At 45.5% G+C, this 23,950-nt stretch overlaps 2 protein-coding genes across 2 annotated transcripts in view; one reads left to right on the plus strand and one right to left on the minus strand.

Annotated features, from left to right (window-relative positions):
• LYPD1 (LY6/PLAUR domain containing 1) overlaps positions 1-4,786 on the plus strand; it is a 53,659-nt gene extending 48,873 nt beyond the window's left edge. The window contains exon 3 of the mRNA XM_007465891.1: positions 4,551-4,786. Coding sequence (XP_007465953.1) covers positions 4,551-4,786 — 236 coding nt within the window. The remainder of the gene's footprint in view (positions 1-4,550) is intronic.
• Positions 4,787-5,257: 471 nt separating this feature from the next.
• Positions 5,258-23,950, minus strand: part of GPR39 (G protein-coupled receptor 39) — a 245,731-nt gene continuing 227,038 nt past the window's right edge. The window contains exon 2 of the mRNA XM_007465892.1: positions 5,258-5,766. Within this exon, the coding sequence (XP_007465954.1) occupies positions 5,258-5,766 (509 nt within the window). The remainder of the gene's footprint in view (positions 5,767-23,950) is intronic.

Here is a 23,950-nt window from a genome sequence, read left to right on the forward strand (position 1 = left end):
GAGACCTTGTGTGTGCCCTCCAAGAGTGGAGTTTCTGTTTCCCCTAGCACTTTGGAATTCCTGCAATAAGATCCCACTGGCCTTCAAAGCCAGATTCTCTGGGGGATCCTCATTCCATTGCCAGACCACCAGGCTGGGAAGCATGACTTGAGGTCAGAACTTTCACTCCTGTGGGAGAACTTTTGCGTTATAATTATTTTCTAGTTTGTGGGTCCCCCACCCAGCGGGTATGGGATTTGCTTTTATTGCACTTGTGCTCCTCCTACCATCTCGTTGTGGCCTTCTTTGTCTTTGGGCATAGGATATCCGTTGGTAGGTTCCAGCATTTTTCCGTCAATGGTTGTTCAGCAGTTAGTTGTGATTTCGGTGTTTTCGTAAGAAGAGGTGGGCTCATGTCCTTCTACTCTGCTATCTTGTGTCCACTCATATTTTACTCTCATCTTGTATATCCCTTAACTAATTATTGTAGTTAGTCGTTTTTACTACTTTTGTCTTTTAACCTTCGTACAAATTTTATAAGTGATTAATCCACTACACTTACTATATATTTACCTTTACTAGTGAGATTTATACTTTCATATGTTTTGTTACTAATTAACATCTTTTCTTTTCAACTTAAATGAGCTGCTTTAACATTTCTTATACGGTCGGTTTAGTGGTGATGAACTCCTTTAGCTTTGGCTTGTCTGGAAAGCTTTGTATCTCCTTTAATTCTGAATTATAACTTTGCTTGATAGAATACTCTTGTTTGGAAGTTTGTTTTTTTTTTTCTTTTAGCACTTTGAATACAGGCATACCTCAGAGATACTGGAGTTTGGTTCCAGACAACCACGATAAAGGAAATATTGCAACAAAGCAAGTCATCCAAGTTTCTTGGTTTCCCCATGCATATAACAGTTATGTTTATACTGTAGTTTATTGTGTGCAGGTAGCATTATGTCTTTTTAAAATGTACATATCTTAAGTAAAAAATACAAAGCAAACACAGAATAGTAACATCACTGATCACAGATCACCATGAGAAATATAATAATGAAAAAGTTTGAAATATTGTGAGAATTACCAAAACATGACACAGACATGAAGTGGGCAAATGCTTTTGGAAAAATGGTGCTGACAGACTTTCTAAACTCAGGTTGCCACAAAACTTCAGTGTGTAATAAACATAGTATCTGTGAAGGACAATAAAACAAAAAGAAGTAAGATGAGGTATGCCTGTATATTGTGCAACTCCTTTCTGGCCTGCACAGTTTTTCATGAAAAATCTGCTGCTCATTTTATGGGGGTTCCCTTTGAAGTAACAGGTTGTCCCTCTGTTACCATTAATATTCTCTCCTTGTCTTGTATTTTCACATTTTAATTATTCTGTGTCTTGATGTATGTTTCTTTTGGTTCCCCTTATTTGGAACTCTCTGGGCTTCCTGAATCTGCATGTCTGTTTCCTTCCCCAGGTTAGGGAGGTTTTCAGCCATTATTTCTTCAAATAAGTTTTCTACCCCTTTTGTTCCTCTCCCTCTGTGACTCCTATAACGTGAATATTAATGCACTTGACGTTGTTTCCTGAGTCCCTAAAGCTATCTTCCTTTTTTTTTTTTTTTTTCCATTCCTTTTTGTTTTCTCTGCTCTTTGATTGGGTCACTTCCTCTGCCCTGTCTTTGAGCTCATTGATCCTTTCTTCTGCTTCATCTAATCTGCTCTTGAACCCCTCTAGTGCATTTCTAGTTCAATAATTGTACACTTTAGCTCCAGGACTTCTGTTTGGTTCCTTCTTGTATTTTCTCTCTCTTTGTTGAAGTTCTCCCTGTGTTCATCCATTCTTCTCCCACGTTCAGTGAACATGTTTAAGACTACTACTTTGAATCCTTTTTCCTGTAGGTTACTTATGTTTCATTAAAATTTTCTTCTTAAGTTTTATCTTATTTGTTTGGACCATATTCATCTTTTTCTCCCTTTTGATGACTTGTTTCGGTTTCTGTGCATTAGATGCAACAGCCACCTCTCCCAGTCTTGAGGGGCTGGCCTAGTGTAGGAGATGTACCTTGTCATTCAACCACACCCCAGCTTTTGGTTGTCTCTTCAACCTTTCCAATTGTCTAAGCAGCCTATTTTATTTCTAATAGGTCCCAGTAGTTGAGTGTGTGCTGAGATCAGTCAGCGTCCCAAAGAAGAGGATCTCAGCACCTAGATTCAGGCTGATTGGAAGGCAGACCCTCTGGCAGCAACTTTTAAAGATGCAAATATATACAGTCCTGCAGGACTACAAGCATAGGCCCCACTGGCCATCAGAGCCAAGTGATCTGGAGATGTCCCCGGGGCAGCATTCGCAAAATTGGGGCACCCATCTTGTGTTATTTATCTAACTGACTTACCTCATCACTGACTCTTAGTCCTACAAAGTCAGACTTAAAAATATATCCCCAGCCATGTCACTAAGTGAAAATGCAAACAGGATATACATATATACAGCATATAGGATGTTATGTTATGCTCTTAGGACATGTGCGCAGACCTCTCCTCCATGGACGCATATGTAAATGCATAGAAATAGGCCTGGAAGGAAGCACCCCAAATTGATAAGAGTGCTTACCTCTGAGGAGGAGGTAGCATTGGAAGGAGAGCGGTCAAGGAGCATTTTCTTATCTGTCTGAACGTTTTTACAGTAAAGGATGTATTCAGTACATATTTTTTAATTTTTAAAATTTATTTAAAGGAAAAAAGAGTTTACTGAAGTTGAAGTGACAACTGACAGTTAGTGGCTTTTAAGAGTTAAGAATAAAAAGACAGTGAAACGTAATTTTCTAAAATGGGCAATGGTTAGAAAATGTAGAGACTCTGGGAACTCTGTAGCATGTTCCTTAGAAATTAAACAGTGCTCCTTGGTCCCCCTACACATCCTCTGTCCGTGAGATTTATCTTACCAGACCAGCTACCTTCCAGGTTTTTCTAACAGAGTTACAAAAGCAATCCTTACAAACATGCAGTTATAGAAATGACATAAAATTGCATGTTTAAAGTATTTCTTTACCTCCCAACTTGGGAGTTTTAGGGACTTCAGTTTTTTTCCCCACCGTTTCTCTAGCATCCAAAGTAGCAGTTCTCAAGGGAGAGGATGGGAGCCCAAATGGAAGCAATGCTTGCAAAAACACACATGCCTGCATGGAGTCAGAGGGGAGGGAGCCCTGGCTACTGGTGGAATGTGTTGTATCCCTCAGACACGCAGGGCGGGCACATGGGCTAAAGGCATCACTTTGAGGTTCCGCTTTAGTATGATGTTGTTTGTCCAAAAAGAAAAGTAGTTCATTGATACAAAACGGCCTCTCTCTCTCACACACACAAACCAAAAGCTATTTTCAAAGTAGTCTTCCCCCCTGCAAAAACACAAAACCATTTTGGCTGGCTGCTTTGCTATATAGTACTACAGATTTGACAGCATGGGACCAGAATACTTGGTTCAAATCACAGGTGCTGTACTTTCTAGAAGTGTGACTTTGGGCAAGTTACTAAATCTCTCTTGCCCTTAGGATCCCCATCCGAAAAACGGGGATGATCTTGGGGCCCTCTCTTGTAGGGTTGTTGCAGGTAGTAAATGAGCTAGGAGGCATCTGAAGTGCGCCTGGCATTCAGGAAAGTATTTAATAAGCTTAGCTATTACTTGAATAAACTTCCAGCTTTATAAAGTCAAATGATTACCCAAGACACCCTAATGTGATGATTATGCTGCAATTTGGACCTGACAGACACACGAGCTCCTTAAGAAGGGCCCTCCAGTCTTATTGGGAAGACCCTTGATGTGTCCACACAGTATGTGTTAATAAGTGCTGGCTGTGTGGTGCTGACTTGGCAAATGGCCATATGTTCTAAGGGCAAAACTTCCCTTGGAACAAGGCAGTGCTCGGCACACTGTCAGCCAGGCCCCCGCCTCCCTTCACTGAATCCACACAGGGCCGCTTTGGTAGTGATCTGATTTATTCTCTTTGGAGTTTGAGAGAATTCCAGGATTTCATAAACACATAGTTGAGAGCCATCTCTCTGTGGTCGCTTATAAAGTACTAACAAACAGAGATAAGATCTTGAAGTGCAGCCTGTCAGTCATCCTCTCTGGCATGAGACAGTATGAACCAAAAATGTAAATAAAAGGAAGTTCTGTCTAGTACAGTTTGAACTTCTTTGATTGATGATTGATTGATTGTAAAAGCTCTTTATTCACTGGTACTGGCATCTCAGAAGCAAGGGAAATGATGCCTGCCGCCTTCACTGCACCTGTCATGTATTTTGCGGGGGGGGGGGGGGGGGGGGGCAGGACTACCGAGCATAGCAATGTGAAAAAATATTCACATTTAAAATTCTTCTGTATGCATAATAAATATTAGAACACCACTGAGCTAAAATTAATCAGTCTGTATTTAAAGCACGGTTCCCTGGCCACATGGCCACACCGGGCTGTAGGAGAAGGAAGAAAAGTGCTCTCCATGGGGATTTGGGCTCAGACGGTTGCCGTCTTCTGGCCAGTGCAGGCTGCTTAATCTGGCTCCTTTGGGTCTGTGTTGCAGGAATCATGTACCGCAAGTCGTGCGCGTCGTCGGCTGCCTGCCTCATCGCCTCGGCTGGGTACCAATCCTTCTGCTCCCCAGGGAAAGTGAATTCCGTGTGCATCAGCTGCTGCAACACCCCTCTTTGCAACGGGCCCCGGCCCAAGAAAAGGAGCAGTTCTGCCCCAGCCCTTCGGCCGGGGCTCCCCGGCACCCTCGTGCTCCTCAAATTAGGCCTTTTCTTGGCACACTGCTGAAGCTGAAGGAGATACCAGCCCCCTCCTGCACTGTTGTTCTGGCCCACCTTCCCCCAGCCCCCTGAGATTTTTCTGGGTGTCCTTTGATGCTGGGTGGCGAGGGGAATCCGTGTTCTCTTTCATTCAGTTCCTTTGCAAACAAACAATGAAAGAGCTCAGTATAAAAACAAAACTTTGTGAGCTCTGGATACATTCAGTTTGACTGAATTTTCAGTGTGTCCTTAACGGAAGGAAGGAGGACGAATGGATACAGATGGTCCACCTTTCAGGGTTGGCGGCAGCATTCGCCCTTAAGTAAGTGACCCTGGTAAGCGGCCATCTGCTTTTTTCCCAGGCCCCTGTCTTCCACTCCTGTCCCTGACGATGGGCGCACAGTTTGTTTGTTTGGCACCGCTGCATGCAGGTAACCGTCGCTTTCGTGTGGGGAGGGCCCGTCGGCGCTCCAGCTTCCCTTCCTTCCTTGACAGACAGTCACACTTCATGCTCCTGGAAGCCATTTTCGGTGGCAGAGTTGGCAGGTTTCACCTCTGAGTTGGGATCCGGTGACTCACGACTCAACTGCTGAGGCTTAGGTTCGGGCTTGGCCTCGCTCTGAAAAGTGCTTAGGAAAACCTTGTTAGTTCTCCTTGCAGAGGAATTGGGCCGGGAAGCCAGGAAGATGAGCGGGCGGCGCGCTGAGCGGGCGCCGTCCACGGTGGAGGCCATGTGGGCACGCAGGCGCTTTTCCTGGTTGGCATGTGGCAGCGTCAGCCGGCAGCGCAGCACCTGCCCGAACACGCTGCGGAACTGCTGCGAGGACACGTTGTACAACAGCGGGTTGACGACCGAGCTCAGGTAAAAGAAGGTGTCCGAGAAGGGTAGGAGGACCATGTACGCCTGGAAGTAGGACTTGGTCCAGTCGTGCTTGGGTCTGGCCGCAGCCATGATCCTCCGAACCTGGTTGGGCATCCAGCAGACGGCCAACGTCACAACGATCAGCCCTGAGCAGGCGGGAGAGGGGAGAGAGAGAGAGAGAGAGAGAGAGAGAGAGAAAATCATAAGCCCGGCAACAAAAAGATACCCATAAAATATTGAGCCCCTCAGTTCTGTGCTTACTGGCCAGGAAATGGTACCCAATTTTCAAGCTGGGCTTGCTTGATGGCTTTTTTTGCCACTAGCAAAAAAAAGAATTTCACACTGTTTCAAGGCCAGGGGCGTTGACTGTGTTAAAGACCATTAAATGCTTTAGACAATTTAGTTATACCTGTTGATGCCTGTTAATTTAAAAAAATGTTTTTGTTGTTTGTGTATCCAGAAAGCATTTTATGTAGTCCGTAAGTCTGGTTTTGTTTGGCCTTTAAGGAATAAGATGGATACAGTATAGCCACTTCAGATGAAACAATATTTGTACTTTAAAGGATGTTTGTCTAGAGACAACCCAATGATTATTTTCAAGACAGAGGGCAGTGGGAGCCCTTCCTTAACAAAGTCTATTTAGCGACACTAATTTTGCATTCAGTTTCAGGGGAGGCAAAATCAGGAGTAGCCTGTCACTGAGAGTGTGTTTTGGACACGTAGGCGTGCACACCTGTAATTACAACGCTTGCATCTGCAGTTTCTTTACAGGTGTTTTTAGATGTGTCATATATTTATTTGAGCCTCATGGAGGGAAAAGGATAATTATCCAAAAACCATGGAAAATGTAAAACTTCGAGTTCAGCTAGTAACTCACTAGCTCACTGCCTTCGTGTCACTAAGCTGTACCGTCAGCAGCCCCGAAAAGATCAGGCTCTAAAAAGACACCCCTTAGTGGTCCCCCAGAGGATCAAAAGTTGACTGCATGGAGAGATGTCTGCACGCCCACATATTTGCATTCTGAATCACACAATCATTGCTCTTCCTACAACCTCTGACAGAAAAAGATGCTGTGTACACCATAGACAACTGATATCACAAATGTCATGAGTATTTATCCACAGTGACCAAAAAAGTAAATAAGAAAAGGAAAAGCAGGCATCTGCAGAGCCTTTGCTCTCTTCTCTTGGGGACCCAAGACACCAGAATGTAAGTTTCTATGTGGAGAGCTGATATCTTAGAGCTGTGTTTTGGATTTTCAGAAATTCTTCCTCCCTCTCCTAAATTTACATAATATCTTAAGAAGAAAAATTCATTCACATTTTCAAACCCTTTGATTCTCTAGGAAGCCACAGGTTAAGTGATGGTTGGCAACGACCCCTCCTGCCTCTGATCAATGGTAAATATTTCATTAATAAATGCTCCAGGAAAAACAGCCATGTTTATCCATCCAGGGTTGGCCCACCCGCACACCCTCGCCTAAGCATCCCTTGCCTGGGGTGGCAGAGGGGCCCTAGTTATGTTCTCTGGCACTGAAATCACCCAGTTCTCCCAACAACAAATCCTCCAAAAATCCCAGCTGTCAGCAAAGATGACCCTGTGAAACCTGCTCCCCTGTTAAACAGGTTTCCAAACAGGTTTGACAGGTTTGTCCTGTCAAACCTCAGCCCACACTTGAAATACAAACCAATTTGCTTATTTCTTTCCTTTGCTACCCTCAGAACACTCAGTAAATCTAAAAAATAAAACAGGCATAGTAACATATTGATCTGAAGAAAAGCAAAAAAGAAAAAAAAAAAATCACCTTAAGCGTACAGGCTGAAAGCACCTAGTTACAGCTGCTAGATAGATAGATAGGAACAAAAATCAACATTGTTCTGATTGATTATTGTTCTGATTGATTACCAAAAAAAAAAAAAAACCTGCATAGGAAAATCAGGGACTCTAAGAGGCACGGGCGTGTCCAGCCACCACTGCTATTCCAAGTATGTTCTTATTGCTTTTTATCTCATGTAGCTCTGGCTGAAAGGTTCATCTTGTTAATTGTGAAGGACTCAGGTAACTCACCTAGCGAAACAACATATCGTCACAAAGTTTTCTATCTTTTTCTCTTCCTTGCCACTGAACTTCAGAGAACAAGTAACAACCGTCTTCAGCTAAGGACTTATTTCTTAGAATGTGGAAACTGAGTACAGGGTTTTAGATGTGTGCCATGCTCCCTGTGGGAGGTTGTGCTTGCAGGTGCAAGAATCTAGAAAGGCAACGAGAACCACCTTGTACTTACCATGGTTGAACATAGCACAGCTTCTGAAGCCAACGGAAGAAAGGCAAGGAGAAAGAAAAGGCAGCAGTGTGGGGCAAAAGAGAGAAGTTACACGATTTTTCTTCTCCTGTCCTGTTCTCTTGATCTCTTGTTTACACGACCCTTATTCTCCCATTACCTACACCCGCTCTGCCTGGAGTCGATCGTCCTTTGATTGACCATCCCATCAAAAGAAGCAGAGTTCCATAAAAGGCAAGACCCAGCATCCCCGGTGGGAGGCATCCAGACACGGGCAGATGAAGGATTGTGGCTGGTTTATAGTTTTAGCCAGGCTAGAACTCTTGCTCTGAACAGTTGAAGTAAATAAGTAGGAGGTACCTTAGTCTGAACAAGTAAGAAGATGGGGAACCAGACGAGAGATTTTTTTCAGTGATGAGAAAAAGAAGGGAAAGGTTAGCCTTCTGGGTGTGGAAGTAAATAGATAGACATGAAAGAACATACAAATTTGGGGAAGAAGTGTAACAAGGAACTGAGCTGAAATGGTCAGGGATTAAAAGATGAGGCACTGGACAGGTCCTGAGATGTAAGAAAGCACCATGCGCATTGCTTATTGCGTTTTCCCTATGTTAGTGCAGTGGTAAGTGCTCTCTGCTTATTTCCCATGCATTTCTCACAACAACCTGCTGAGATCAAAACTGTTATCAGATCCAAACTGTTATCTTAACAGTTATCTTAACAGATGAGGAAGTTGGGGCTCAGAGGTTAGTTACCCAAGGGCTAGCTCTAGCTAAGACACATGCTTGCTGGACTCCAAAATCCACAAGCTATATATATTTATTTTTCTCCAAGACAATATTGTCTCTCACGTTGTCAATTTGAAAAATAAAACACAAGCAAGAAAATAAACATGAGCCATAATCCCACCATACATAATAGGTATTAAACAGCACCGTCCACTAGAAATACAAGCCACATATGTAACTTTAAAGTCTCCACCACATTCAAAAAGAGATAGGTGAAATCAATTTTAATCCAATATGCCCAGATACCATCATTTCACACATGGTTTCAACGTGCAACGAATCAAAGTATTCATGCGACGTTTTCTTACATTTCTTGCTAAGTCTTTGAAACCCAGTGTGGCTTTTACACTTACAGCACATTTCAGTTGGGACCAGCCCCCTCCGGCTAGTGGCTACGCCACAAGTTAAAGTAACCCTTCACAGACACTCCCCAAGGCAGCAAGGCTCCCAATTTCCTTCTTCTCCCATTTCCCGCTTCCCAGCCACACCCCCCAGAGAATCCTGCCAAACCAAAGAAACCCTCACAGAATCTCCCACCTAGCCTGTATTTATCGTCCTAAGATTCTGACGATGCAACCAAGGTGGAATCTGGATCGTATTTCTGAATACACATTCTCCGCTATAGTGTAGACCAAGTCGATGCAGTCTTTTCACAGAAAGCCTTCCCTATAAGGGACTACAAATTATTTAAAGCATAAATAATTCTGAAAACACACAATTTTATTTTGCATTCCTCATTCTAAGCCTTGCCTGGTTGTCCTGGAATAACACAGATTGTGCCACATAACCTGCCAGGGCTGCTAGAATAAACTTCCCCATCTCAACTGGAGGTGGGGGAAATAGCTAGTACCTTTGCTCTTGTGCTTTGAAAGATGATTCTGTGCTAGGAAAATGGAGAATTGGGCACCCAGGTACAGTCAATGGTCAGCGTGAGGTGTGTGCCCACGGACAATGTAACAGAGGTTAGCCTTGGTGGTGTCAGGAGTCAAACTAGCCCCCTTATAAAATTGTCATTTTATAATAACAAGTGAATCGCCCATTTCTACATTTGAAAACAAAGTTCATTACTTTAGATGACACATTGCTGAGAATAAACACCATGTCCAACAGTGACTTTTTATTCTGGCTGTTCACAACTGGTTCAGCTCCAGTCCCAGCTACTCTGTAGCTGAGACAAAGCTTTAAAGTTGTATTCACGCCTTAATAGACCATATTAAAGGTTTGACTAAATTTACGTTGGGCTGCAGTCCATTTGGACTTGTATATTACATTTGGAAAAATCTATAATGCTTCGGTCTGTGTGGTGTAATCCGTAGCCCGCAGGTAAATGACTTCAGTGTGAACTTGAATGAAGATCAGTGAACTGAACTCAGTCACGTAAAGCAGGTAAACTGTTTTAAGTGAAACTGTGGATAGATCTGTACTGTACTGCCGACAGCCGTGCACTCTGGGTTAAGAAATACCTTCATATCTTGCCTGTTTTTCCACATAAACGACTTCCATTTTCCCTCCTTGATCACTGCACTAAAATGACAAGAGCCCCTTAGGCAGTGACCAAGATTTATTCTCAGCAGAGTACTGTTTAAAAAACAGAAGCAATGCAGATGTCCAACAGCGTCCTGCACTGAAGCCCGATATTTCAACAGCGTTCAAGTCAGCCTGCTTGGTTCAGTCTTCAGAAGTGCATTAAGCTATGCCGCCCGGGATGTGGCGGCATCACACATCCGACATCGTGCTCTGTTTTCTCCCCTCCAATCTTTAAAGTGAAGGTAACTATTTGTGAGTCCCCCAGAAATGACTCACAGTCATCAGAAAACGGGACAGCAGGAAGAGAACGCCCTTGTCCTACAAGTGACAGAACTGAGGCTGAGTGATTTGCTCAAAATCTCACAGGTCACGGTGGCAGGACCACTGCTCAGAACACTGGATTCCACCCGAAATTGACCAAAAAGCCTTTCATTATTTTTAAATGTAGTGGGATGGCTTTGTCTTTCACTTTTTGGCTCAAGTGCTAACCATTCACAGCATGGAATTCAGTGAGAGGCAGGTCCATCTCAGACCCCAGCCAAAGTCAGCACAACACCTCGAGACACTGGATGCCGTTTTAGAACCAGGTCCCTCAAGAACAGGCATGTGACAGAGCTCTGAAGCACACATATTCCCCCCAGAGGAAGCTGAAGTTCTCCCAAAGGAGCTGAAGAATGTTTGCAAAACAAAATACGATTCCAGGTCATGACCTGATGAGGAAGTCTTAAGGACACCATTTATCCACCGGATCTGTCCATCCATCCATCCGCCTATCTGCATCTGTCTATCGGTCCATCCATCTGCCCATCCATCTACCTTACGTAAGCACCTGCTACAAAAGAATATTTAGCTCGTCCTAAGCAGAAAAGATCTGGGGGTATTTGATCCTGCCTCAAGTGAAGTTATTTTGTTTGCTTTTAAAGAAGTCACCAAGATTTACTTTTCCACCTGTTAGAGTCCCGTTTCACTGAATCACTGAAGCCTCGATTTAGGATTTCAGTGATTAGCAGAGCTCTCCGTCTCTTCCTGCCCGAATATTCCAATTTCTCTCTAACCCCAACCGCGGTGAGCAGGAGTTAGAGCCCCTGTCCAAGGCACTGATGATAAAACGCTGAGAAAGGTGAGGCAGCCACAGCCTGGTGACTTTTTGCGAAGGGCCATGACAGCAATCTGGACAGAACATTACGGCAGCAATGTGCAGGGCTGGCTGACCTTCCCACAGGTGGGAACACTCAGAAAATTAAAGGAGGGGGGCTTCCCTGGCAGTCCAGTGGTTAAGACTTTGCCTTCTAATGCAGCGGGTGCGGGTTCGATCCCTGGTGTGGGGGCTAAGACCCCCACATGCCTCGGGGCCAAAAATCCGAAACAGAACAGCAGCAATACTGTAACAAATTCAATAAAGACTTTAAAAATGGTCCACACCAAAAAAAAAAAAAAAAAAAGAAGTCTTTAAAAAAATATATTAAAGGAGAGTAAGAGTTAGTTTGCCTGGAAAATGGCAGCCAGGCCAAGACACAGCACGAACAGGGGATGGAGGAATGCAAGGGCCTCACCTTTCTGAGAGCTGCAAGGCTCAGTGTGGCCAGAACAAAGGGCTGGGTGGAGCTGGTGGGAATGGAGGTCAGCGAGAGCACTGCATCAGCTTGTTGGCAATAAATTAACTTGCGTAGAGCAGTGTGCAGAACACCTGCTTGTCAGCTGACGTTCAGAATCACAGTTGCCGGTGGAAAGTAAACATATGGTTGGTTGAATGAAGGGGCCAGGAAGAGGCAAATACATCCGAGCAAAGGTTTTAGCGCCTTCTTGAGTTCTGTCGTTGTGTCTGCCAATCTGCTCTTGCCAGCCAGCTGAGACACTGACTCACTCGCTGACTTCGACCCAAGGAGCCCGAATCAGCGCAAACCTTGGTTTAGTCTCTCACCTCTAAGACAGCGGTTCTCAAAGCGGGGGTTCCTGGAACAGCAGCATCAGTACTACCTGGGAACTTGTGAGAAGTGCACAACCCAGACCCGCTGAATCAGAGACTTGCGGGTGGGACCCCTGGGGTTAACAAGGCCACTGGTTGGTGCTGTTACTCAAATTTGAGAACCGCTGGTCGAAGAGAAGCACAGATGGAGGTGGAGCCTGGATCAGTGGGCATTGGTGTGGCCTCATCACCACACCACACCCTGTCACGGGCTTGCCTTTGAAGCATCACATGAGTGTGATGAGTGTAATACTGCTCTGACAGTAACTTTGAAACCACCCCCACTGGTTCCTCTCTTCTCCTCTCCCTGCTCCCCTCTTTCTTTTTCCCCCTCTTTCTTTACATGTTTCTCCAGTAAGGAAGGCAATGGCGCCTCTCCTTTCTCTGCACTGTTTCTTTCCCCCTTTCTCCCCTCCATTTTTTCCCAAGGTCACCATAACCAAGCCACATCCAGTCTTGCTTATTGTGTTGCTTGCCAGCACACACCGCTTCCCTTTTTTTTTTTCTTGGATGGCTTTGAGACCGTGGCTGGATCAGCCGCAGGCACGTTCCTTAATGGCTAACAGGTGGCTTGCTGGAAGGATGGCCACCACTCACTGCTAAGTTTGCCAGCGGAAAGTGAGGGGCTTTGGAAGCAGCACAGATGGGTTGTGAGGAACACAGATCGTGATGGCTGTGCACTGGACATTCTCCCCACCGGCTGAGAGCCACTCCATGTCCTATGTCCTCTGACCCTGCCAGGGCTTGCCTGGACGCCTTGTGGTCACTTTTTCCACAGCCCCATCAGCTTAGAGACCTTCATTTAAAACTCTGATCTGCCACCTTCTCTTTCCTATTGAGAAATATTCTTTAGGAGAAGGTAGTAGAGATGCTGGGATTTGGTCTTCAGAGAAGGGTGCAGGTCACAGCTTTAAAATGATGTAAAGGCCACAGATGGCTGCTTCTGTCCATGAGGACAGATGGTCTGATGTCCCATCCCTGCCCCAGCTATTTGACGGAGCCCAGGAGAGGAGGGTCCCCCCAGTGTGGCTCGAGCCACCAGAGACCCAGATTCCAGATGGCCTGCAATTTGCTAGGCATATTATCCATCCCATTCTGCTCTATCAACTTCAGTACAAGAACAAAAATTATAAATCACTACAACAATATATATATTTCTAAAACAAGCCCTCCTGTCTGGGAGCTGTAGGACACCCCCTTGCACTCAAAGTAAGCAGCATTTAGGGTCGTCATTGTGGTTTAGTGCCTCTGTTCCTTTTCCCTTATGAATGCATGGTCAATGATCAACTGAAAACTGTTAAATAAATATTTTTCTATGTGGATCTCAACCGTATGTAGCTGTGTGGCTTTCTATGCAGTCTGTTGTGAATCAGCTGATAGTGACGTCCCTGTGTCTGGGGTAGCTACAGAAGCCCGTAGCTATTTCTCAGCAGACAAGTGAAGCCGAATGCTTCTTCCCTAGTAACGCACAGCCCGGGTGTGGGTGGTGGTAACGGGGACTATGGTGCCCTCCAAGCCTGCGGGGGAAGCGACAGACCGTGTGATGACAGGGCCATCCTCTCCAGGGATCAACTCACGCCACCCCCGGTGATGGCCGTGCCACTTATAAACACTGCTTCATGGCTGAAAGGCTGCAGTTTCTAAGAGAATTCAGCTACCTGCAAATGGTAGAGAATTAAAACCCCAGAATGCAAGCTCTGGGGGAAAAAAAAAAAAAAAAAAAAAAAAAAAAAACCTCAGAGATGAGTCTACCAGTGGGCCAGCAGAAGCCTCAGAGGAGCGGGAAGAGGTGACCAAATGCACACAGCCCAGGAGTCCAAATATAACGGTGTTTTGCGCTGGTCACGAGCTCCCCCACCCAGAGCCCAGCGAAACCAAGCAGCTCTTGGATGAAGTGGGGCTCAGCCAAGCCCACGCAGCAGAGGCCACACGGGCATTTCAGGAGCGCGGAGAGGCGCCAACGCGCCTGTGGGTCCCGGTTCCTACTTGAGGCCCCTCTGTGTCGCGGGACTGGGAACCCTGGGAGAACCAGCATCGGGTGCTTGTTGACTGAGGCAGGCCAGGCCCGGGTGGGGCAAGCAGCCATCCCATCTGTTCTTTCTGGTCTCCAGGCCCCCGCACATGCTGACCACTCTGCCTGAACCACATCTTCGTCCTCCACTATTCCTTCTCTGTCCCTTCCTCTCTCCTCCTCTCACGCCACTGCCGTGCTTGGTCCAGCTCTTATTCTACAAGTGTCTGCAAAGTGTCACTGCCTCTAGGAAGCCTTCCTCGTCTCCACAAGGCTCTACCAGGTTCCCTGCTATGAGATCACCAGCACCTTTACCTCCTGCCCCTGTCATTATAACACTGTAGTGTAAACTGGACCGTAAACTCCATGAGGTCAGGAGGTTCCATCTTCACTGTCGTATCCTCAGCACGTAACAGAACATATTTACATAGTAATTGCTCAATAAACATCTGCAGAAGGGAGACGGGCTGTTGGAGGTCAGGTGAGGGGTTGGATATCCGGAGAGCATTTCACTCGCATTCACCTCATGTGTATAGGATCCATTTGAAGCCAGCTTCCCCCTCCAGAGGGGTCAGTACACTGAGCCTACTGACACAGGATGCAGTGCCTAGATCATTACCATCCCCATCCTGAGGAAAAGAGGAGGAGAGAGTGGGACTTGAAAGAAGGAATCACCTTTCATTCAATCAAGGCCAGAACCCCCAGGTCCAAGAAGGAGGTCCAGACAGGGGTGCAGAGGCTTGGTTCTGACAGATGCCTTCAGATGCCAGCAGCTTTAGCCTCCCAGAACATGCACTACTATCCCAGCCCTGTATTCTCTGAGCTATAAACCCGTTTCTTCTCCTGTTTCTCTCCAAGATGGCCTCATGGGGTACAGAGTGTAGGTGAGGATCAACGGGTGAAATAGGATATAGGAAAGACACATGTTGGAGGACATTCACTTGCCCCCCAGATACTCACTTCAGGGACCCCCCTAAATCACGGTCCCCCATGAAGATGCTACAAGTCTTTATCAGAGAGCTGCAGCCCCCAAACCCAAAGCATAAGGGTTGGGGTCTGAACCAAAGGGCGAAACTCACAGAGGAATGAACAGGAATCACCCAGAAGAGGAACTGGTAAAGGTGGTGGGAGACTATTTCTCTGTTATATACTGTGTGGCCTCAGGAGAATGAACTCCTGCAGTTATGACCCTAAATGCACCTGGAAACAACTTGGTTGTAGAGGGAGAGGGTTTGGCGAGAGCAGAACATGAAGATGTTTAACTTCCCAGATCAACTCCCCTCCCACTCTATGCCTATCATACATTTTCCAATGACATATATCCTAGCACCAGCACCTTTGTCCCCCCTGACCTAGGCAACTCTGCCCACCGTGGGATGCTCAGACTTTACCTCTAAAGCTCAGGCTTCTTATATGCAAAAGCGGAGATTACAACAGCTGCTGGGATGATTAGATGAGATAATGGACATAAAGTGCTAAGTACAATGCCTGGTACCAGATAAGGGCTTACTGTTAGTTGTGACTACCAGCACCTCTCTGATCGTCTCCCATCTCCACCGCCATGACCATGACCTCCACCGCCATGACCATGACCTCCACCTGCGCCACCATCACCATCTCTGGCACCATGTATACCATCATCACCAGCTCCATCTCCCCTTCCACCGCCATTATCACCACCACCACCTTACCAACAACATTCTCACTGCCACCAAGGTAGCTCCCAGAGGTCAGAAATCCTGAAGGCTGACCAGAACCACGAGATGTCAGATACCTTCCAACCCTCAACTCACAGATAGGGGCCCAGAAAAATTCTGTGACTTTACTAGGGTTTTCCGGCTAGTTGGTAGCAGACAGAGGACCAAGACTTAGATCTCCTCACTCCCAGGCCAAACTTCTTTCCACCACCTAGAAACGGGGCTCCCGCCACTCTGCCCTGAAGCCCTGACTCATTTATCCCTCCTTCAACACACACATATGGGTTTTGGGGGTTCAAGGACATATAGGTTTTGGGGGTTCAAGGAGCTGGAGAAGGAGTGGAGACTGTAATAATGAAGGAAATTGATAGAAGGTAGTATTGTTAAGAAGAAAGAAAAATTCCAAATTCCAGGAAGACGGGAACCCTGAATGCCTCCCCAACTTCCTGTCCTTTCACAGTTCCTCTCCAGGAAGAATGACAAGGGGCAGGGAGGCTCCGTAACAGTCTGTTATCCGGTTAATTAGGTTAAGAAGGCCTCCTCTCCAAATGACCCCACCCTCTCTTCTTTCCTCCATCCTCTACTCCATTCTCAGCACACATCCACACCCACACCCAGTGCCCACAGCATGTTTGCACATGTCCCAGTATAGGTGCAGACTGAGCTATGGTACTAACCCGCTGGGATCTGGAGCCACACAGACCTGGGTTTGAATCTCAGCCCCGCTACTTACCAGCTTTGTGCCCATGGACTTATATCTCTGTGATATGGATGAAATAGTAGTATCTACTTCAAGGAATTATTGTAAGAAAAGCTAAAGGAGATACATGCATACAAAGCACAGAGCACAGCAATGGTCAGTGAATGGCCACTCATACTACTTACTATACAATCCAATCAGCTGCCCAGGGTGGAGGTAATACCAGCTAAAGTTAATGTAGTGAGTGTATTTCAGACACTCATCTATGCACTTAAGGTACACTCACTTATCTAAACCGTACAAAAAGCCCCTACTGAATTTCACTGCTATTACACAGATAAAAAAGTTGAAGTACAAATAGGTTAAATGACCTGCCTAAACTCACACAGCTGATGAGGGCAAGGCCAGACCTTAGACCCAGGCGGCCTGGTCCAGAGTCGATGCTGTTGAACACGCTGCCCCAGCAGCCTGCCCTCGGCTGGAGAGTCCTTCGGGAGGATGGAAGATCAAATGCTTTCTGAATCCCAAATTCAAATTAGGTATTCCAATGCAAATTTCTTCTTTTTAGGTGTCATGGTAAAAAACTGTCAAGAAATAAAAACCCCCCTCTAACACACTCTATGACAAGGAAAGGTATCACCTTGAAAGGGCCTCTTTTCAGGTAAAGTGAACACAATAAACTTTCCTGTTATTGTACCAGAAGCTTGATGGAATTCAAAGAAGCGAACTACCTTTGAATAGGAGTCTGGCAGGCTAGACTCCTGCAGAATGTCTGCTTTTGACTGGATTTATCTGATGGAAAGCAATAACCTCTGCCCCATCCCCACTCCCATGCACAGGAAGAGTTCAGGGAAGGATACTTTCCTATGAAAATTCATTTAATTTCGGCACTGAAGACTATTCTCACTCATCATAGGCTGCTCTTCCCCTCCCCATAAATACCATCTAGAATTTAGCTTCAAAGTAAATTAGATAATGAGTTCAGCTCCCCTTTATCTGCTCATATCATGTAAGTTAACAATGAAATTCCTGGAACAATCTATAACCAAATGCCAGAACAGGAGGCAAAAAAATGAATTCAGCTGATGGGAGAGATATCAAAAGAGGTTCACGAAGAATCCAGGCTTATATGTGTGTTTTATTTAAAGCTGAGGGTCTCAAATGAAATCCAAAAAGCTCTCAGAAGAGTTGAGGAGATGGTGTCAGGCTTCTAAGATAGGGTTTTGTATCAAGAATGATCGGATGAGGATGCCTTCCTGTTACTGATTTGAAAATGAAATTACTGCAGCATGACCTGGTAAGAATAAATCCCTCCTGGTGGGCTTTCTTTTCAGAGGGGCAAAAAGAACTTTGAGGAAATAGTCTCGCAGATTTGGGAACATTAAGTATCATCTCCCCTATCCAAGTGCAGCAGTAATTGTCAACAATGTGCATTATTATTCATATTTAGTAAAGCCAGTCCTGTCCAACAATAACATCCTGCTTTAATTTTTAAAGCTATTCTGCATCTGTTACCTCACTTGCTGTCTCCCCAACTGATGACCAAATGGTAGTGTAATATAGGGAAGAACAAATCTGACTCCATATTGGATGTGTTTCTCTTACTTCAACCTTTGTATTCTATTGCTTTTGCTACAAGTTAAGAATGTTGCCTACAGCCTGAAATAGACAGGATGGCCCATCCTCAAGGCTCTGACCTTTAAAGGTATAACACTTTTCCATTCATATAAAAAGTTGCAGGACAAAGAATAACATCTGTCTTGTTGGAAGTTTACAGAAACATCCTGACCTGACCTAGGCAGACAGCTGCAAGAACAAAGGATTCCCCCACCAAGAAGTTTGCAACAACGAGCCACATGCCTCCAGCTTTTAGTATAAAAGAAGCCTGAATTCTAACTCAGGCAAGATGGTTCTTTGGGACACTAGTCTACCATCTTCTTGGTCTTTTGGCTTTCCAAATAAAGTCACTACTCCTTGCCCCGACAACTCGTCTCTCGATTCAGTGGCCTGTCATGTGGTGAGTAGTACAAGCTTGGACTCAGTGACAGCAGAGCACCTCTGGGCTCTGTCCTGGCTCTGTACTCATCTCACTCCCCCTCTCTGGATACCACCTCCACGCCTCTGACTTGAAATACCACATCTGGGGATACGCAGGTCCCAGATCAACGTTGCCGGCTTCAGTAGGTATCCACAGCCAGCCCCCAACTCAATGTCATGGCTTGGGTAGCTCATCTGCACCTATCTTGGGACACGTCCAAACTGAAGTAATGACCAACCACCAGCTGAAACCTGCTCTCCCTCCTCTGCTCCCAATTTTAATAAACTCTACTACTATTCACTGAGATTTTTCTAGCTGCAAACCTGCAAGTCATCCTGTTCTATTTCCCCATCACTCCCAAATCCAATCCATCTCTAAGACTGTCACTTTTCCCTCCCCCATCTGTCCCCTTCTCGCCACCTCCACTGTAAGATCCCTAATGGGGCTGCCCTTATCTCATGCCTGGATGAGGCAGAAGCTCACTGACTGGTTTTGTTCGAAATCACTCCTGCCCAAGCCACTCTCCAAACAAGCCAGGGTCATCTCATTAAGTTGAAAAGTTCAGGTCACCCCCTTGTTAAAACCTTTAAATGGCTTATTATTGAAACCTCAGAATAACCGAAACCTTATAATAAAGTTCCAAATCTTTAACAAGTCCTATAGGATCTGCCCTAACTTATTCCTTCAGGCTTTCCTGTACCCTGTGTCTGCTTCCAACACCTCACCCTTTCTCATTTCCTGGAGCCAGCCAACTCCCTCCTGCCTCGGGGCTCTTATCCAGCCAGGCTCCCTTCTCCTCACCTTGCTTATTCTTTTTTTTTTTTTTTTTTTTACATCTTTATTGGGGTATAATTGCTTTACAATGGTGTGTTAGTTTCTGCTTTATAACAGAGTGAGTCAGTTATACATATATATATGTTCCCATATCTCTTCCCTCTTTGTCTCCCTCCCTCCCACCCTCCCTATCCCACCCCTCCAGACAGCCACAAAGAACAGAGCCGGTTTCCCTGTGCCATGCGGCTGCTTCCCACTGGCTATCTACCTTACGTTTGTTAGTATATATATGTCCATGTCTCTCTCTCGCCCTAACACACCTCACCCTTCCCCCTCCCCATATCCTCAAGTCTGTTCTCCAGTAGGTCTCTGTCTTTATTCCTGTTTTACCCCTAGGTTCTTCATAACATTTTTTTTTCTTAAATTCCATATATATGTGTTAGCATACGGTATTTGTCCTTCTCTTTCTGACTTACTTCACTCTGTATGACAGACTCTAGATCTATCCACCTCATTACAAATAGCTCAATTTCGTTTCTTTTTATGGCTGAGTAATATTCCATTGTATATATGTGCCACATCTTCTTTATCCATTCATCCGACGACGGGCACTTAGGTTGTTTCCATCTCCGGGCTATTGTAAATAGAGCTGCAATGAACATTTTGGTACATGACTCTTTCTGAATTCTGGTTTCCTCAGGGTATATACCTAGTAGTGGGATTGCTGGGTCATATGGTAGTTCTATTTGTAGTTTTTTAAGGAACCTCCATACTGTTCTCCATAGTGGCTGAACCAATTCACATTCCCACCAGCAGTGCAAGAGTGTTCCCTTTTCTCCACACCCTCTCCAGCATTTATTGTTTCTAGATTTTTTGATGATGGCCATTCTGACTGGTGTGAGATGATATCTCATTGTAGTTTTGATTTGCATTTCTCTAATGATTAATGATGTTGAGCATTCTTTCATGTGTTTGTTGGCAGTCTGTATATCTTCTTTGGAGAAATGTCTATTTAGGTCTTCTGCCCATTTTTGGATTGGGTTGTTTATTTTTTTGTTATTGAGCTGCATGAGCTGCCTGTAAATTTTAGAGATTAATCCTTTGTCAGTTGATTCATTTGCAAATATTTTCTCCCATTCTGAGGGCTGTCTTTTGGTCTTGTTTATGGTTTCCTTTGCTGTGCAAAAGCTTTGAAGTTTCATTAGGTCCCATTTGTTTATTTTTGTTTTTATCTCCATTACTCTAGGAGATGGGTCAAGAAGGATCTTGCTGTGATTTATGTCATAGAGTGTTCTGCCTATGTTTTCCTCTAAGAGTTTGATAGTTTCTGGCCTTACATTTAGGTCTTTAATCCATTTTGAGCTTATTTTTGTGTATGGTGTTAGGGAGTGATCTAATCTCATACTTTTACATGTACCTGTCCAATTTTCCCAGCACCACTTATTGAAGAGGCTGTCCTTTCTCCACTGTATATTCCTGCCACCTTTATCAAAGATAAGGTGACCATATGTGCATGGGTTTATCTCTGGGCTTTCTATCCTATTCCATTGATCTATCTTTCTGTTTTTGTGCCAGTACCATACTGTCTTGATTACTGTAGCTTTGTAGTATAGTCTGAAGTCAGGCAGCCTGATTCCTCCAGCTCCATTTTTTGTTCTCAAGATTGCTTTGGCTATTCGGGGTCTTTTGTGTTTCCATACAAATTGTGAAATTTTTTGTTCTAGTTCTGTGAAAAATGCCAGTGGTAGTTTGATAGGGATTGCATTGAATCTATAGATTGCTTTGGGGAGTAGAGTCATTTTCACAATGTTGATTCTTCCAATCCAAGAACATCTCACCTTGCTTATTCTTATCCATTGTTCGGTTCTCTGCTGAAAGACCACTTCCTCTAAGAAGCCATCCAAGACCTCATGTCTGAGCCCCCTGTTATAAGCTCCCATCACCCCATGCTCTTGGCCACACGCTGTACAAACGTTTGGACATATTTAACTTGGAACATGTGTCTTTCATGCCAGTCTTCTCAGCCATGGGAGCTCCATGGGGTTCAGGGCTGCGTCCATCCTGTTCTACATCCGCAGTGCCTGGTGCAGCACCTGGCACATGGTAGGTGCACAATACACGTGGGAAGACCTGCCAATCTGATGATCTAACCATACAGTGAGGTAGGTGGGACGGGCGCTGCTGGCCCTAGTTTTACAGATGAAGAACGGGACATGCATTACGCTGAACCTATTTGGTTCAGGTTACAAAGAAAATGAGTGGAAGACAGAAAGCCTGAAACCTGGGATCTTCCAATCAAGGATGTTCACAAATTCAAGTACATCACCCCCATCACACATCTCCATGTCTGTAACCCAGAAATCCAATCCTACACCCTCTCCCAGAGTTTAGCCGAGAGGGAGGCAAGCATGGGACGTCCCAGAATGGGGTGAAGACTTTCACCCAACCTTCGTCTTGAGGGAACGGCATAACTATGACCAACGTAGTCAAATCACAGAAACATGGGCTTTCAGACCTAGAAGGACCTCAGAGACGACAGATGACTGTGCTTATAAAATGAGGAGTTGTCTTAGGTTTCTGAGCCCCTTCCCAGTAACAAAACCCTGGTTATTTGACTTCCCTGTACTCCAGGATCCTCCTGCAAAAATTATGGGATATGGGGCTTCCCTGGTGATGCAGTGGTTGAGAGTCCACCTGCCGATGCAGGGGACACGGGTTCGTGCCCCGGTCCGGGAGGATCCCACCTGCCGCGGAGCGGCTGGGCCCGTGAGCCATGGCCGCTGAGCCTGCGCGTCCGGAGCCTGTGCTCCGCAACGGGAGAGGCCACAACAGTGAGAGGCCCGCGTACCGCAATTACACACTTGCCATTAAAAAAAAAAAAAAAAAAAAAAAAAAGAAAGTTTAATAAAGAAAAAATTATGGGATATGAATCACATTTTACAAGGATATTGTATAAATTAGGCACTATACTTACACTTGTTAGTATTTCCAGGTTTACAAATTCAAGAGATTATAATTATTCCCTTATGTAAAGTCCTCAGTGATGCCTAAGCCCCTTTCAGTCTTGCTCTCAGAGTATGGTCCATTGCATCTCCCTGACAGCATGCTAAAAATCCAGACTCTCATGCCCTACCCCAGAACCACTAGTCAGAATCTGCATTTGAACATGATGCCCAGTTAATGTCTGATCTACATTCCAGTGGCCTAACTTCTCAGCATCACATCCGGGCCCTTCTCCACCTATCTGCTGTCCTCCACCATTCCCTTCCTGAGCCCCAGGCTTTTCCAGATGACTCACATTTCCAGGACCGCCCAGATCTTTGCCCAAGAAGGATTCTAAGAAACTCCCGGAATTTACCTGCTCAAGTATTCTCTCCTCTGGGAAGGGCTCCCTGACCATTCAAAGAAAAGGAATCTTCCCGGACCTCGTCCTTGCTTCCATGACAGCTGAACCACACCAATGTAACTACGAATTTCGACGTCTGGCTGAGACAACGTGGAGAAGCAAAGCCCACGTCCCAGCCATCAACTTGTGCCAAGTACAGCACAGTAGGGCCAAAACTTGTTCACTGGATGTATGAAAAAGAAATTTAATTCCATCAAAACATGTACCAAAGTCCCATCCTGAATTTCCAACTAAACTGGAATCCTACTGCACCGATACATATAAATATATTACACACACACACGCCACATACACATCATTTTATTGCTTAGGATAATGGTACCTTAAAAATAATTTTGGACTTACAGGAGAAAAATCAGAGACCACCTTCCCAACCCCACCCCAGAAAGATGTGCAAAGAACAGAGTGGCTTCAGGCTGTTCTAGAACCAGGATACAGACAGGACAGAAAGGCAGTGGGACAGCGCCATTTTCCCTGAGGCAGGCCACCTCCTGGCCTTGAATGGGTGAGAAACAGGACTCTTCCTCTCTCCTGCCAGAGCTCTGCCTGGTGTCACGCTAGAATTTGCAGGTCTCTCAGGTGCGAAGTGACAACAAATCTAGGAAAGGATGGAGAAAATTGCAGGAGACTGAAGAGCCTCTTCACGCAAATAGTCCCACCCAGGAAAGGCAGGCTGGGACGCAGAAGGTGGCCAAAGCCTCTGGGCATCAGCTCTGGAAACTCTGGAACTCCTCGAAGGATAAATGCTTCCCAGAACAAGGCTCTACAGGGGGCAGCCACTGGCAGGAGTAAGGTCCAGGTGGCGGGTGGGGAGAGGACAGGCTGCAAGAAGCATCTAAGGCGGGGAAGAGAAACAAAGCACCAGAAGGATGGGAGGCATGGTGGATCAGCTTGGCCTGGTGCATCTTGGGACTGAGCACCGTCAGAAGCCCAAAGCATAACTCGAGAGCCACCTTAGGAGGTGTCCACCTAGCCCAGACCCGGCTTCACCAGGCGCCCTCCTTCACCCGATCGCAGATCATCACACTTGGCGTTGGCGCACGTTACAGATTTGTCCAACCGCCACCACACTACAGATGAGGAAAGGGAAGTCCAGAGCCCAAACGCGACTCCTTCAAGGCCAGTTGCCTGGCCAGCTCCAGGGA

The sequence above is a fragment of the Lipotes vexillifer genome, unplaced genomic scaffold (genome assembly GCF_000442215.2).
Source record: "Lipotes vexillifer unplaced genomic scaffold, Lipotes_vexillifer_v1.1 scaffold535, whole genome shotgun sequence".
NCBI classification, from domain to species: domain Eukaryota; kingdom Metazoa; phylum Chordata; class Mammalia; order Artiodactyla; family Lipotidae; genus Lipotes; species Lipotes vexillifer.